Source organism: Elephas maximus, chromosome 3 (genome assembly GCF_024166365.1).
Source record: "Elephas maximus indicus isolate mEleMax1 chromosome 3, mEleMax1 primary haplotype, whole genome shotgun sequence".
In the NCBI taxonomy this organism is placed as follows: domain Eukaryota; kingdom Metazoa; phylum Chordata; class Mammalia; order Proboscidea; family Elephantidae; genus Elephas; species Elephas maximus.
In genome coordinates this window covers 158,958,801-158,975,307 of record NC_064821.1, presented here as the reverse complement: position 1 = coordinate 158,975,307, position 16,507 = coordinate 158,958,801, and the positions used below count along the sequence as shown (strand labels likewise).

Sequence of the window (16,507 nt, the reverse complement as noted above, 5' to 3'; positions counted from 1 at the left end):
TGCTTACTTTACATGTCATCAGGAAAGACCAAATGCTAGAAAAGGACATTATGGTTAGTAAAGTGGAGGGTCGACGAAGGCGAAAGAGGCCCTTGATGCTATGGATTGCCATATTGTCCATTCTAATAGGTATATAATAGAAATTTCTTGGCCTAGACAAGTGAGCACTTCCAGTACTGCATCCTTTGGTTGAAACATCTCATTTGGTATTCTGTCAATTCCTGGAGCCTTGTTTTTTGCTATTGTCTTCAGTGCAGCTTGGACCTCTTCCATCAGTACCATCCATTCCTGATCATATGCTACCTCCTGAAACATTCGGACATAGACCAATTCTTTCTGGTATAGTGACTTTGTGTATTCTTTCCATCTTCTTTTGATGCTTCCTGCATCATTTAATATTTTCCTTGTAGAATCCTTCAATATTGTAACTCTAGGCTTGAATTTTTTCTTTAGTCCTTTCAGCTTGAGAAGTGTTCTTCCCTTTTGGTTTTCTATCTTCAGGTCTTTGCACATGTCATTGTAATACTTTACTTTGTCTTCTTGAGCTGCCTTTTGAAATCTTCTGTTTAGCTCTTTTACTTCATTATTTCTTTCTTTCGCTTTAGCTACTCTACGTTTCTCATACATATGAAGTAATTTGAAAAGACCATGGCATGGGTCAGGTGCACCTTGGTAATCAAAGTGATATCTTTGGTTTTTAAAACTTTAAAGAGCTCATTTGCAGCAGACTTTCCCAATGCAGTATGTCATTTATTGACTACTGCTTCCACGGACATTGATTGTTGATCCAAATAGAATGAAATAACCCACAGCTTCAATATTTTCTCTGTTTAACATAATGTTTATTGGTCCAGTTGTGATGATTTTCATTTTCTTCACATTCAGGTGTAATTCATACTATAGTGTTTAGCCAGGCTATAGTCTTTAACCTTCATCATTAAGTGCTTCAAGTTGTCTTCATTTTGGCAAGAAGATGAGGCAAAGTATTGTGAAACGTACAAAGATCTGAAGTTAGAAAACCAAAAGGGAAGAACACAAGCAACATTCCTCAAGCTGAAAGAACTGAAGAGAAAGTTTTAGCTGTTGCATTACTGAAGAATTCTATGGGTCAAACATTGCATGGCACAGGAGGTAGCATATGATCAAACTGCTAATACTGAAGGAAGATGTTCAAGCTGCACTGAAGGCATTGGGGAAAAACAAGGCTGCAGGAGTTAAAGAAATAATACCAATTGTGATGCTTCAACGAAGAGACGCAATGCTGGAAGAGCTTACTCATCTATGTCAAGAAATTTGGGTACACTACGTGGCCAACCAACTGGAAGAGATCCATATCCATGCCCATTCCAAAGAAAGGCAATCAAATGGAACGTGGAAATTATGAAACTATATCATTAATATCACATGCTAGCAACATTTTGCTGAAGGTAATTCAAAAACAACTGCAGCCATACGTAGACAAGGAACTGCCAGAAGTTCAAGCCACATTCAGAAGAGGACATGGAATGATGGTTAACATTGCCGATGTCAGATGGATCTTGGCTGAAAGCAGAGAATACCAGAAAGATGTTTACCTGTTCGTTAGGGACTATGTAACAGCATCCGACTATGTGGATCATAAATTATTACAAAGAATAGGAATTCCAGAACTCTTAATCATGCTCATGCGGAAACTATACATGGATCAAGAGGCAGTTGTTCAAACAGAACAAGGTTCTCGTCCATGGTTCGAAATTGGTATATATAGATTAGTATACCTTGTGGCCCTTCCAGCAGTACTCTCTGTTAAAACTCTCTGATCATCAAGATTCATTGGGTATGCCAATTTCGAGCAATTCTGGGGATGGAGGTGGGGAAACTCTTGCATCAAAGTTGAAACTGTGTCTCAGGAGTGCAGATACAGGTGCAACAGGTGTACTCATTTTTCAAACCTAAGACCCAGCTTTGTGAGGTTAGGGCATAAGGTAGGATCTGGGATCTTGTTAAGTGGAGCAGGAGGAAGGTCACAGATCTTCTTAACATTACAGTCTCTAGGTGGTGAGATCACATTGTCTAAAGACATTGCGGTGCAGGCTGAGTTATGAAAAGCATTTTGGCTTCATTTGGTTTTATTGCTGAGTATTTTGTTAAATAGAAATATGTCACACGGGTTAAATTTCAGCACTGGTCTTTCAGATTTAGCAAGGTAGATTGTATAACCATTATACTTCTGGGTAGAGAACAAAAAGTAAAATTGCAGGTCACTAATTTGACGGTCCACCACTCATCTGTCAGTTTATTGTACTCTGGTGGCTTGTGTGTTGCTGTGATGCTAGAAACTATGCCATTGGTTTTTCAAATATTAGCAGGGTCACCATGGTAGACAGGTCTCAGTGGAGCTTCCAGAAGTCCAAGCTGCACTGAAGGCATTGGTCAAAAATAAGGCTCCAGGAATTGACAGAATACCAATTGAGATGTTTCAAAAAAATGGATACAATGCTGGAAGCGCTCACTTGTCTATGCCAAGAAATTTGGAGGACAGCTACCTGGCCATTTGACTGGAAGAGATCCATATTTGTGCTCATTCCAAAGAAAAGGGATCCAATGAAATGTGGAAATTATGGAATAACATCATTAATATCACATGCAAGTAAAATTTTCCTGAAGATAATTCAAAAACAGTTGCAGCAGTACATCAACAGGGAACCGCCAGGAATTCAAGTTGGATTCAGAAGAGGACATGGAATGACGGATATTGCTGATGTCAGATGGATCTTGGCTGAAAGCAGAGAATACCGGAAAGATGTTTACTTGTGTTTCACTGACTATGCGAAGGCATTTGGCTGTGTGGATCATAACAAATTATGGATAACATTGTGAAGAATGGGAATTCCCAAACACTTAATTGTGCTCATGAGGAACCTATATATTGATCAAGAGGCAGTCGTTCGAAAAGAACAAGGTGATACGGCATGGTTTTAAGTCAGGAAAGGTGTGCATCAGGGTTGTATCCTTTCACCATACCTATTCAATCTGTATGCTGAGCAAATAATCCAAGAAGCTGGACTATATAAACAGGGCATCAGGATTGGAGGAAGACTCATTAACAACCTGTGATATGCAGATGACACAACCTTGCTTGCTGAAAGGGAAGAGGACTTGAAACACTTACTCATGAAGATCAAAGACCACAGCCTTCAGTATGGATTATATCTCAACATAAAGAAAACAAAAATCCTCATAACTGGACCAATAAGCAACATCATGATAAATGGAGAAAAGATCGAAGTTGTCAAGGATTTCATTTTACTTGAGTCCACAATCAATGCTCATGGAAGCAGCATTCAAGAAATCAAATGACGTATTGCATCAGGCAAATCTGCTGCAAAAGACCTCTTTAAAGTGTTAAAAAGAAAAGATGTTACTTTGAGAACTAAGGTGCACCTAACCCAAGCCATGGTATTTTCAATCACATTATATGCATGCAAAAGCTGGACAATGAATAAGGACAACTGAAGAATTGATGCCTCGGAATTATAGTGTTGGTGAAGAATACTGAATATACCAAAGACTGCCAGAAGAACAAGAAACCTGTCTTGGAAGCAGTGCAGACAGAATGCTCTTTAGAACTGAGGATAATGAAACTTCATCTCACATACTTTGGACATGTTATCAGGAGGGACCAGTCCTTGGAGAAGAACATCATGCTTGGTAATATAGAGGGTTAGTGAAAAAGAGGAAGACCTTCAAGGAGATGGATTGACACAGTGACTACAACAATAGGCTGAAACATAGCAGTGATTGTGAGGATGGTGTAAGACTGGGAGTGTTTTGTTCTATTGTACGTAGGATTTTTATGAGCCAGAATCAACTTGAGGGCGCCCAACAACACCAACAACAATCTGATGCACTGGACTGGCAATGTTTCACCCTCTTATATATAAGGTCCCCAAGAGAAATAGCTGACTTGATGGCAACTAACAACAACAATTTGATGGTGAGGCAGACAGTCAAAAGACATTTTATTAAAAGAGGAAAACAAACTCTGACTGGCCAAACAAAAGACCTGGGGGCAAACTTTCATGCATGGCTGCCAGTTTACAACCTCTAGACTATGTCCACAAAGATTTCCTTAATAATATTCTAGTGTTGTGCTCTTGCCTTTGGTGTTAAAGGAGAGTGCCAATTTTCTAAACTGACTGGCCCACAGTCCCATAAAGCAGACTTACTTTGTTGCTTTACTTAAATGTGCCCTCTTTTTAGTATATTTTCTAAGTTTTAAATTTATGATGTGTTATTTGATGCCAAAGATGTATAATTACAGCAAAAGTAAAAATACAGGTTTTCCTTTCTTGGGAGTTGAGAAATCCAAGTCTCCTTCATCCCTGTCCAGTGTTTTTTTCACTCTAAGGCACCTGGGTCCCGAGGTCTAAGTCCACATACTTAAGAAGAGGTCTGTATAAAATTTCACCTGTGGTCACAGTTTTTACCTAAGTTCCACATCTGACTCATTAGCTGCTGCCAGTTGGTATCTTGTTGTTACCCAACAGGGTAAGGACATAATGGATAGCAAACACAACCTGTTCACTAATTTTTGCTGGATCATGATTGTTTTTGTAGGGTTGGCAAATGCTAAGGTCCACCAATGACCTTTAATCTTGGTTACCTTTAATCTTGTTTGGCTGCTGTTGCCCGAGGACATAACTCTCTCTAAAAAGGAATAAAATGTAGAATCAATATGAATGCCATGACTTCATAACCTAAGTAAAAAATGAATGAAAAAAAGAGTGGGTGCTAGACTTTTGTCATGGATTGAATTATGTCCTCCCCAAAATGTGTGTATCAATTTGGTTAGGCCATGATTCCCAGTATTGAGTAGTTGTCCTCCATTTTGTGCTTGTAATTTTATGTTAAAAGGATCAGGGTGGGATTGTAACACCACCCTTACTCAGGTCACCTCCCTGATCCAATGTAAAGACAGTTTCCCTGGGGTGTGGCCTACACCACCTTTTATCAAGCGATAAAAGGAAAGGGAAGGAAGCAGAGAGTTGGAGACCTTATACCCCCAAGAAAGCAGCACCAGGAGCAGAGCATGTCCTTTGGACCCGGGGTCCTTGTGCCTGAGAAGTTCCTTGTCCAGGGGAAAATTGAAGACAAGGACCTTCCTCCAGAGCCAACAGAGAGAGAAAGCCTTCCCCTGGAGCTGACGCACTGATTTTGGACTTTTAGCCTACTTTACTGTGAGAAAATAAACTTTTCTTTGTTAAAGCCATCCATATGTGGTATTCCTGTCACAACAGCACTAGATGACTAGGACAACTTTATTCTGACGGTTAACATTGACTCACTAGAAAACATTAGACAAGCTGCCTAAATTTTCTGTGCATTCGTTTGCTCATCTGTGAAATGTCATCTCTGTACCTGAGAGTTACGACAGTCATAGGTTTTGGATTTTTAGAATTGCCCCATAGGCACTCCATTCAAACATTTAACAATGCTTTTTGAGGGCATACTATGTGTGAGGCATTGTTCCAGGTGCAAATTCAGCATGTCCTAAAAGTGCATGCTGAAATTCATTGCAGGAAACAATGACAGCATTTGTGATTTTAATTTACTACTGTTTTAGGGTTTCCTAACTTTGGCCATAGAGCTAACAGGTAATAAGTAAGGATATTTCAGGACATAAACCAAGTTATTACTAGTGTAAAGAGAACTCAACATGCCGTCCTTTACAATCTTGCTGTGAGTCGCTGGAGGGCAGGGGTGATGCGTTATTGAATTGTATAACCCCAGAACCCAGCAGAGTACCTGGTACCTGACAGTCAATGCTGATTAAATAAGTGAACGACCCGACCCCCTGATAAGCATTTCAGGCAACCATGTCTTGAAAAAGCACACGAGTGAGAACCCAGCGGCTCTAAGGAGGACCAGCACTTTGTGGCATCACTGGGGGGGGGGGGGTGGTGGAGGGGGGCAGTGCGGACTGCATCTGGTGACACCGTCAGAGGGGGTGGCAGTGTGCGAGGCAGCGTGCGAGGCAGCGTGCGAGGCAGCGTGCGAGGCAGCGTGCGGGCGGCGCTGGGGCTCCGTGTCCTGTCACAGGTGTAGACCGAAAATGCGGACACATGCAGGTGCCAGTCTGCAAGCAGGAGCCGAGTTCCGCAAGCCAGCCTGGGCCCTTTTCGCCGTCCCCTCCCCGTCCAACAGCGCACCCGCGGAGCCCCCGCCAGGCCTTGGAGCGCTGGCTTGGCGGCTGATCTCCCTCCACCCAACGACCTGCGAAAGACTGAACTTTTAAGACTCTTCTCCCCCGCTAGCGTGACTGTGCCAGGGCCCGCGCTGGGCCCGGGAATTGGGCGGCCTTTCACATGCAACTCCTGGGCACTGCAGCCCGTACCAGGTGGAGCGGGACGGGCCAAGTGACCTCTGCTCCTGGAGGGACGCGCTGTGTCCCAGGGCCCTTCCTGGCCGCCCTGAGGCCTTCTCTCTAACCCTTTCCGTTGCCACCCGGAGCTAGCCGCGCAGCCCCAGTGGCTGCCCGATTTCTCTGCCCCGCCAAAGAGCAAGCAAGCCTGTGCGCCAAAACGGAACCTAGAAGGCCAGTGGGTCTGGGTAGAGGTATCCCTACGTTGCAGCATGCCTAAAGTGGCCCTAGAGGAGGCGCCCAGCCGCTAGTGAGCGCTCAGCGGGATTGCGTGTCTGCCATCCATTCCCACTCCTCGGTCCGGGAACGCGAACTCCAGTCAGCCGCCCGGGTTCTGGAGGCCGGGGCCAGTCCGCCAGCGCCTCTGGCCTTCTGGTCCCCGTGACCGCGGGGCTGGGGTCGCTGCGCTTCTTACCAGAGCCGGGACTCCGTAATCCGAGGGAAGGAAGTGATCACCCAGCAGCCCCGCTTCTGCCTGAGGTCCTGTTGGCTTGCAGACTGGGGGAGGCATTTGCATGTCCCGGGAATTACGATTTATGGGTAACATTAAGACAAAAAACATTATTAAGGATTCTGTACAGCATAGTACTGGCGGAGGTTCATATGCGGAGGGAAATCGATCCCAATTTTAGTGACCCCCCTGCCAGCGCTACAAGAATTCCTGAATGAATCGGTAGGGTAACCAGAGCGCCGCATGCCCAACTCTGGTCCGAAAAGCCGCGTAGGACGCGCCCTCTGGCGGCGGCTGCGCTCCATCCGCTCAGCGCCGGCAAGTGGCCTGGGGCCTGAGCGCGTAAGGAAGCAAAAGCGCGCAGGGCCGCGCGGGCGGGGCCTCTCCAGGCCGGATGGAGCGCGCGGGCGCCGCGACCCGCCAGTGCAACATGCCGGACTTCCTGGTGGCTCTTCAGACTAAGTACAGAGCCGAGGGTACCCGGGCGCGGGTGGACGAGCACGACCTAAGGCTGTGGGGTCTGACAGGTCAGTGGGCCCGGCGAACTTCCGCCCAGATGGGCCAACTCCTAGGGACTCGCCGTGCCAGTCCTGTGGCGCCTGGAGTTCACCGCGTCCGTTGGGCTTATTTACCTGCTGGACCCAGCGTCTTCCCTTTCAGCCCTAGGGATGGGGTGCGCGGAGTGGAAACTGTGCCTGTGACGGGTGGCCATTTCCCGCTCCCGTTTTGCGTGTAGGGCCCAAGGGCTGGAATGAATGAGGACCGGGCGAAGGAGCGAGGCCTGTACCAGGGAGACAGGCCGGTGGGAGGGTAACTGCGTAAAGCCAGCGCAAAGTGCAGGCCTCTTGAAAAGAAGAGGACGCTCTGGCTCCCCAAGGGTGTGAAAGTCTCTTTTGCGTGGGCCTTTTCCTTGGCTGCTTCTCTAACTATCAGAACTCGTCTTCCAGTGGCAGTTCGCGTTCTTCGTTTACTGTGCATGCGCAGTTCTTTGATTAATTCTCCCCTAGTGCCATATTTTTTTTTTAGTGCCATATTTTGAAATGTGCAGCTAAGGGATGTTTGGCTGCTCATCACCGCACATAACAGTCTATTTTATTGATACTAGTCTTTCCCCAGAGTCCTCGATCCGCGAAACTTGCATTACCCCCCGAGGTCTGCTGATTAGTGTCTGGTCGTATTTCCTGCATGGAGAGACTCAGACTCTATTCCCAGAACTGCACTTGATTCGTCACTTAACCTCTCCGAACCTTTTCTTTATTTATAAAATAAGAAAAACAGCACGTGCCTTATCTGTATGACAGAATCGTGGGTCGACAATAATCAATACGTGGTGGGGGTCGTTTATTCATTATGGAGTGTGGCAGAGAGCCACATACTAATAAGGTACAGAGATGAGCGTACATATTTTGGGTACAAAGATGAGCAAAACAAATATGGGCCCTGGTCTCTTAGAGTGCTGAATGAGAGTGCTTTCAAAAGTATAAACACGTATTTATTGAATTTCATACCTTGTGCTAAATATCACAAAAGCGTGAAGTTTTTGTTATTCTTGAAATGAAACAAAAGATGCAGCTCTATACCCACCTTAGAAGAGGGATGGATAAAGAAGAGTGGATAGGGTCCAGACAAGAAAAGATCTCTCCCTTCTTGTGTCTCTGAGTCTGTAAGAATGTGTATCTCTGTCCCGTAAGGAGTGTGTATCCATCTGTGAGCATTTATGGACAGATGTTTATATGTTTGACGTATCTTGCCTTAAGTTTATACTTTTGTGTTTGCTTATTCCCTTGCAAGTGCTTTGGGATATGATTCTTTGAGAGCATGTGTTACTGAGAGCTAGGAAATGTGTACACATTGATAATAAACTGTGGATTATAACCAGAAAAAATGTACACATGGAAGTGATAATGAGAAGATAGACGAGGCAGCAAGTCTGAGTGAATAGGATAGAATGGGTGAATGAAGTAAATAGGCATATGTGGAAAAGGATAAACTGGAGAAAAAGAAAAATGGAAAACAGGTGTAGTCAAAAGAATAACCGTTAAAAATTATGACTTAAAATTCCTATTTCTATTTGCCAAATAAATATTCCGAGAATTTACTCCTTGTTTGTTAAATAACTTACTGATTTTTTTTTTCTTTCTGACTGCAAAAGTAGTATATGTTCTCTTTAGAACAGTTAAGGGAATATCATACACATAAAGAAAAGATGTTTAATCTTCACAATCCAATTACTGTTGTCTTCATGAAGTCACTGGACCAACACTCCAATTTGATATTTAAACCAATAAAATTTATGGAAGGAGTGAACTGCGGGAGAGCATTCATTCAGCGTGGCTGTAAGGGTATGCTCTGCCTTACAGACAAAACAAAGAAATATTTAACAAGTAGAGTGAGTACAGATAACAACTTCACATCAAAGTAATGGCAGGAGAGGAGGTGAGATTTACAAAGGTGGCAGTTAACTGTGAAACTTCTTTACATTGGTTTCTAGTCTAACACAAATCTCTCATACTTGATACAATTTAACTGGGTCACTATTTCTTAAATGAAAAGTATAAACAATTTTTTTAAATTGAACTTTAGATGACGGTTTACAGAACAAACTAGTTTCTCATCAAATAGTACACACATTGTTGTATGACATTGGTTAACAACCCCACGACATATCAACACTCACCCTTCTCAATCCTGGGTTCCCTATTACCAGCTTTCCTGTTCCCTCCTGCCTTCCAGTCCCTGTCCCAGGGCTGGTGTGCCCCTTTAGTCTTGTTTTGTTTTCCATGGGCCTGCTCAATCCTTGGCTGAAGGGTGAACCTCAGGAGTGTCCTCATTACTGAGCTGAAGGGGTGTCCAGGGGCCATACTCTCAGGGTTTCTCCAGTCTCTGCCAGGCCAGCAAGTCTGGTTTTTCTTTTTGAGTTAGAATTTTGTTCTACATTTTTCTCCAGCTCTGTCCAGGACCCTCTATTGTGATCATTGTCAGAGCAGTCAGTGGTGGTAGCCGAGCACCATCTAGTTGTACAGTCTGGTGGAGGCTGTGGTAGATGTGGTCCATTAGACCTTCTGACTAATCTTTCCCTTATATCTTTAGTTTTCTTCATTCTTCCTTGCTCCTGAAGGGGTGAGACCAGTAGAGTATCCTAGATGGCCGCTCACAGGCTTTTAAGACCCCAGATGCTACTCACCAAAGTAGAATGTAGAACATTTTCTTTATAAACTCTGTTATGCCAGTTGAGCTAGACGTTCCCTGAGACCATGGTCCCCACAGCCCTCAACCCTGCAGTTTGGTCCCTCAGGGAGTTTGGATGTGTCTAGTTAGCTACTATGACCTTGCCTTGTACAGGTTGTGCTGGGTTCCCCAGTACTGTGTACTGTCTTATCCTTCACCAAAGTTGCCACTTATCTACTGTCTGTTAAGTGTTTTTCCATCCCCACCCATCCCCTCTCTCATAACCATTAAAGATTGTTTCCTTTGGTGGAAACTATTTCATGAGTTTTTATAGTAGTGGTCTTGTACAATATTTGCCCTTTTGTGACTGACTTACTTCACTCAGCATAATGCCCTCCAGACTCATCCATGTTATGAGATGCTTCACAGATTCATCGTTGTTCTTTAGTGTTGTGTAATGCTCTGTTGTGTGTATGTACCACAGTTTGTTTATCCATTCGTCTGTTGATTGGCATCTAGGTTGTTTCCATCTTTTTGCTATTGTGGACAATGCTGCAATGAACATGGGTATACATGTATCTATTCTGGTGACAACTCAATTCTCTAGGATATATTCCTAGGAGTGGGATTGCTGGATCATATGGTATTTCTAGCTTTCTAAGGAAGCACCATATCTTTTTCCAAAATGGTTGTATCATTTTGCATTCCCACCAGCAGTGCGTAAGAGTTCCAGTCTCCCCGCAGCCTCTCCAACATTTGTTATTTTCTGTGTTATTGATTCGTGCCAATAACATCTCATTGGTTTTGATTTGCATTTCTCTGATAGCTAGAGATCGTGAGCATTTCCTCATGTGTCTGTTGGTCACTTGAATGTCTTCTTTGGTGAAGTGTCTGTTCATTTCCTTTGCCCATTTTTTAATTGCGTTATTTGTCTTTTTGTTGTAGAGGTGTTGCATTTTCTTGTAGATTTTAGAGATTGGACCTTTGTCTGATTTGTAGTAGCCAAAAATTTTTCCCAGTCTGTAGGTTCTCTTTTGATGAAGTCTTTTGATGAGCATAAATGTTTAGCTTTTAGAAGATCCCAGTTATCTAGCTTATCCTCTGGAGCTTGTGTATTGTTGGTTGTGACTTGTATCCTGTTAATGCCATGTATTAGGGCCTCTAGTGTTGATCCTATTTTTTCTTCTATGAACTTCATGGTTTTTGGCTTTGTATTTAGATCTTTGATCCACTTTGAGTTAGTTTTTGTGTATGGTGTGAGGTATGGGTCCTGTTTTGGTTTTTTTGCAGATAGACATCCAGTTTTGCCAGCACCATTTGTTAAAAAGACTGTCTTTTCCCCATTTGATGGACTGTGGGTCCTTGTCGAAGATCAGGTGACCACAGGTGGATGGATTTACATCTGGGTTTTCATTTCTGTTCCACTGGTCAATGTATCTGTTGTTGTACCAGTACCAGGCTGTTTTGACTACCAAAGCTGTATAGTAGGTTCTGAGGTCAGGTAGTATGAGTCCTCCTACTTTATTCTTCTTCTTCAATAGTGCTTTACTTAGCTGGGGCCTCTTCCCTTGCCATATAAAGTTAATGGTAAGTTTTTTCCATCCGAAAAGTATAAACAATTTTGACATGAAAGTTTAATGATATAATTGCAGCTAGGCCAACTTAATTGGAATCTTTGGATACAGATCTGACCATTAGCTAGGAAAGTGTAAATAAACTCTCCTTACTTAGCTGAGCCCCCACGTGTCTGTCAGTTTGTTGTACTGTGGGGGCTTGTGTGTTGCTGTGATGCTGGAAGCTATGCCACCAGTGTTCAGATACCAGCAGGGTCACCCGGAGGACAGGTTTCAGCTGAGCTTCCAGACTAAGACAGACTAGGAAGAAGGACCTGACAGTCTACTTCTGAAAAGCATTAGCCAGTGAAAACTTTATGAATAGCAGTGGAACATTGTCTGATATAGTGCTGGAAGATGAGCCCTCCAGGTTGGAAGGCACTCAAAAGATGACCGGGGAAGAGCTGCCTCCTCAAAGTAGAGTCAGCCTTAATGACGTGGATGGAGTAAAGCTTTCAGGACCTTCATTTGCTGATGTGGCACGACTCAAAATTCTGCTGAAGATCATTCAAAAACGGCTGCAGCAGTATATTGACAGGGAACTGCCAGAAATTCAGGCTGGTTTCAGAAGAGGACATGGAACCAGGGATATCATTGCTGATGTCAGATGGATCCTGGCTGAAAGCAGAGAATACCAGAAGGATGTTTACCTGTGTTTTATTGATTATGCAAAGGCATTTGACTGTGTGGATCAAACAAACTATGGATAACACTGCAAAGAATGGGAATTCCAGAACACTTAATTGTGCTCATGAGGAGCCTTTACATAGATCAGGAGGCAGTTGTTCGGACAGAACAAGGGGATACTGATTGGTTTAAAGTCAGGAAAGATGTGCGTCAGGGTTGTATCCTTTCTCCATACCTATTTAATCTGTATGCTGAGCAAATAATCCGAGAAGCTGGACTATATGAAGAAGAACGGGGCATCAGGATTGGAGAAAGACTCATTAACAACCTGTGATATGCAGCTGACACAACCTTGCTGGCTGAAAGTGAAGAGAACTTGAAGCACTTACTTATGAAGATCAAAGACCACAGCCTTCAGTATGGATTACACCTCAACATAAAGAAAATAAAAATCCTCACAACTGGACCAATGAGCAACATCATGATAAACGGAGAAAAGATTGAAGTTGTCAAGGATTTCATTTTACTTGGATCCACAATCAACAGCCATGGAAGCAGCAGTCAAGAAATCAAAAGACGCATTTCACTGGGCAAATCTGCTGCAAAGGACCTCTTCAAGGTGTTGAAGAGCAAAGATGTCACCCTGAATACTAAGGTGTGCCCAACCCAAGCCATGGTATTTTCAATCGCATCATATGCATGTGAAAGCTGGACAATGAGTAAGACTGAAAAAGAGTGGACGCCTTTGAATTGTGGTGTTGGTGGAGAATATTGAATATACCATGGACTGCCAAAAGAATGAACAAATCTGTCTTAGAAGAAGTACAACCAGAATGCTCCTTAGAAGCAAGGATGGCGAGACTGCATCTTACATACTTTGAACATGTTGTCAGGAGGGATCAGTCCCTGGAGAAGGACATCACACTTGGCAGAGTACAGGGTCAGCGGAAAAGAGGAAGACCCTTAATAAGGTGGATTGACACAGTGGCTGTAACAATGAGCTCAAGCGTAACAACGATTGTGAGGATGGCGCAGGACCGGGCAGTGTTTTGTTCTGGAGTCGGAACTCACTGGACGGCATCTAACAACAACAACAACACTTAGCTGAGAGAAAAGAGATAATGCTTAGGTGTTTGCTGGGGAACTTCTTTAAGGTAGTTAAAACAATGTGTTTATCTTTTTTATAGGCTTTAATTTAACAACTCAGTGGAGCTTTTTCTAAGACCAGTTGTAGGAACAGTTTTAGCGTGACAAACATGAGTGAGCTTTGTTTTTCAAAGGGCAAACTTTAACAGAAGCCTAATGGTTATCAGGAAACCCTGGTGGTGAAGTGATTAAGAGCTAGGGCTGTTAACCACAAGGTTGGCAGTTCAAATCCACCAGACAGTCCTTGGAAGCCCTATGGGGGCAGTTCTGTTCCTTTAGGGTTACTATGAGTTGGAATTGACTCGATGGCAACGGGTTTGATTTTGGATCTTTTGAATGGTTACTAGGAATGTAGAAGTAAAGCTCTCAGTTTACTTTCTGAATGGGATACTTAATTTTAGTTCTGAAATCTCCCTAATTAGACCTACTGGCACTTTAGTAGTTAATTCACACAGTTTATTCTGCCAGTCTTTGGTGTATGCATACCAGTGTGTGTGTGTGTATGTGTGTGTGTGTGTGTGATTTCCTTTTTATCTGGGGAGGGGGTTGGGATAGAATTTCATGCACATATTTTTTGGCGTTAAAGAGCTTAATCAACGATTATTCTGTTAAAGTAAAGCAAAGAAATTTATTGAAGGTTCGAAATCAGTCCGGACCAGGGGAAATGTCTGATTTCACAGAGCCAAACAAACGCTTCCAAAATGGTAAGGGGTTAGAACAAAGAACCTAAAATGCATTATTTAAGTGAAGGTTACAACTTAAATTAACACGAAAGCCGGGACTAGGAGGGAATTGGCTTATAGTACATATGTGTTCCCCTTAGATTGGTTAAAAAAAAAAAAAAAGTTACAGGGTGATAATTGCAGGGATGTGAGGTAGGAAGGGACTGAGGGGGCAGGGCGAAATAGCTTGCTTAAGCAAAGCCTTCCCAGTTGCCTAGGAGATTAAGATAAAGTTGGTGCCAAGGTCTTTTTAAAGAAATATTTCTTAAGGCCATTTTACACAAGTGTATTTGTATCAAGGCTCCCTCCTTTGGGTGCATACTTTCTGCATCCTGGCTAGACCACAGAGTAAAACAGCTCCTTATCTGCTCAGGGTTACTAGCCAGATAAAGAGCCCAAAGATCAGGTGTTGTTAAAGATCCCGTTTAATTTTGCTGAATGCAACAGGGACCTGGGTTAGTTTAGGCATTTTAGTATGGTCAGAAGGGCTTCAGGGTTTCTCCTTTACGTTGAAAACCACATTTTTTCCTTATTAACATTTAACTTTTTTTTAATATCATTTTTAATGGCTATGGAGTATTTCTGTGTATGGATGTACCATAATTTAGCCAGCTTCTCTTCTTAGGTGTTTGTTGTTAGCTGCAGTTGAGTTGGCTCTGACTTACAGTGACCCTAGATACAACAGAATAAAACATTGCCTGGTTCTGTGCAGTCTTCACAGTCGTTGGTATGTTCAAGTCCATTGCTGTGGCTGTTGTGTCAGCCCATCTCGGGTCTCCCTCATTTTCGATGACCCTCTGTCTACTTTACCAAACATGTTGCCCTTCTCCAGCAATTGGTCCTTCCTAGTGATGTGTCCAAAGTAAGCAAACTAAAGTCTTGCCATCCTTGTTTCTAAGGAGCATTCTGGTTGTATTTCTTCTAAGACTGATTTGTTTGTTCTTTTGGCAGCTTACAGTATATTCAGTATTCTTTGCCAACACCACAGTTCAGATGCATCAGTTCTCAAAACATTTTTTTCGTACTTTAGGTGAAGGTTTAAAGAACAAGCTAGCTTGTCATTAAACAGCTAGTACATGTATTGTTTTATGACATTGGTTAACAACCCCACAGCATGTTAGCACTCTCCCTTCTCGACTTTGAGTTCCCTATTACCAGCTTTCCTGTCCCTTCCTGCCTTCTAGTCGTTGCCCCCAGGCTGATGTGCACCTTTACTCTGTTTTGTTTTATGGGCCTGTCTAATCTTTGGCTGATGGGTAAACCTCAGGAGTGACTTCATTACTGAGCTAAAAGGGTGTCCGAGGGCCATACTCTCGGGGTTTCTTGGAGTTTCTCCAGTCTCTGTCAGGCCAGTGTGTCTGGTATTTTTTTTGTGAGCTGGAATCACATGCATCAATTCTTCTGTCTTCCTTTTTCATTCTACAGCTTTTATATGCAGCCGAGGTGATAGAAAAGACCATGGTTTGGGTTAGGGGCACTTTAGCTATCAAAATGACTTCTTTGCTTTTTAAAATTTTAAAGAGATCTTTTGCAGCAGATTTGCTCAATGCAATACATTGTTTGATTTCTTGATTGCTGCTTTCATGAACATTGTTTCTTACTTTTTGTTTGCTGTTACACATAATACTAAAAAATAACCTTATGACGTAGCAATTCGACTCCTAGCTGTATACCGAAAAGACTTGAAAGCAGAGATACAAAAAGAGACACCAGTGTTCATTGCAGCACTATTCGCAGTAGCCAAAAGGCAGAAACAACCTAAATGCCCATCAGCGGATGAATAGATAAACAAAACAGGGTACATACATACAATGGAATACTACTCAGCCAGTAGGAGAAATGAATTCTTGATACATGCTATAGTATGGATGGAGCTTGAAGACATTATGCTGCGTGAAATAAACCAATCACAAAGGACAAATATTGTATGATCTCACTTAATATAAAAAGACAAGAAAAGGCAACTGGATAGAGAACAAAGTTTATTAGTGGTTACCAGGGGAGGGGGAAAAGGGAGATTAACAGTGATGGAAAAATTGCATTGATTAAAGGTAGAGTTGCACAGGAGATTATTGTAATAAGTCAAAAGTTGTATGATAGATATATTTACAACAATGACCAAAAAAAGAAAAAGAGTAGCTGCTGAGGCTGCTTATGTACAGCCAAACACCTCATGGAATTTGGTTCCTTGGTTTGGAGATTTAGGGTCATGGTTTCATGGGACATCCCCATTAATTGGCCTAATAACATGTTTAGTGCTTCTGTTCTACCTCCTCATTCACTGCATAGTGCTTGGGGTCTTAAAAGCTTGTGAGCAGCCATCCAAGACACGACAATTGGTCTCTATTCACCTGGAACAACAGACGAAGAAGGAGAG

General features: G+C 42.9%; 2 protein-coding genes across 3 annotated transcripts in view; one reads left to right on the top strand and one right to left on the bottom strand.

Moving 5' to 3' along the window:
- Positions 1-7,630, bottom strand: part of FMO5 (flavin containing dimethylaniline monoxygenase 5) — a 77,180-nt gene extending 69,550 nt beyond the window's left edge. Inside the window, exon 1 of one of the 2 annotated variants that reach the window (XM_049879915.1) lies at positions 7,487-7,630. In XM_049879915.1, the coding sequence (XP_049735872.1) occupies positions 7,487-7,566 (80 nt within the window). In that variant the 5' untranslated portion in view covers positions 7,567-7,630. Of the gene's footprint in view, positions 1-6,818; positions 7,192-7,486 lie in introns of those variants that run through there. The other variant, XM_049879916.1, reaches the window with a different exon arrangement.
- CHD1L (chromodomain helicase DNA binding protein 1 like) overlaps positions 7,187-16,507 on the top strand; it is a 53,585-nt gene continuing 44,264 nt past the window's right edge. The window contains exon 1 of the mRNA XM_049879914.1: positions 7,187-7,381. Within this exon, the coding sequence (XP_049735871.1) occupies positions 7,249-7,381 (133 nt within the window). The 5' untranslated portion in view covers positions 7,187-7,248. The remainder of the gene's footprint in view (positions 7,382-16,507) is intronic.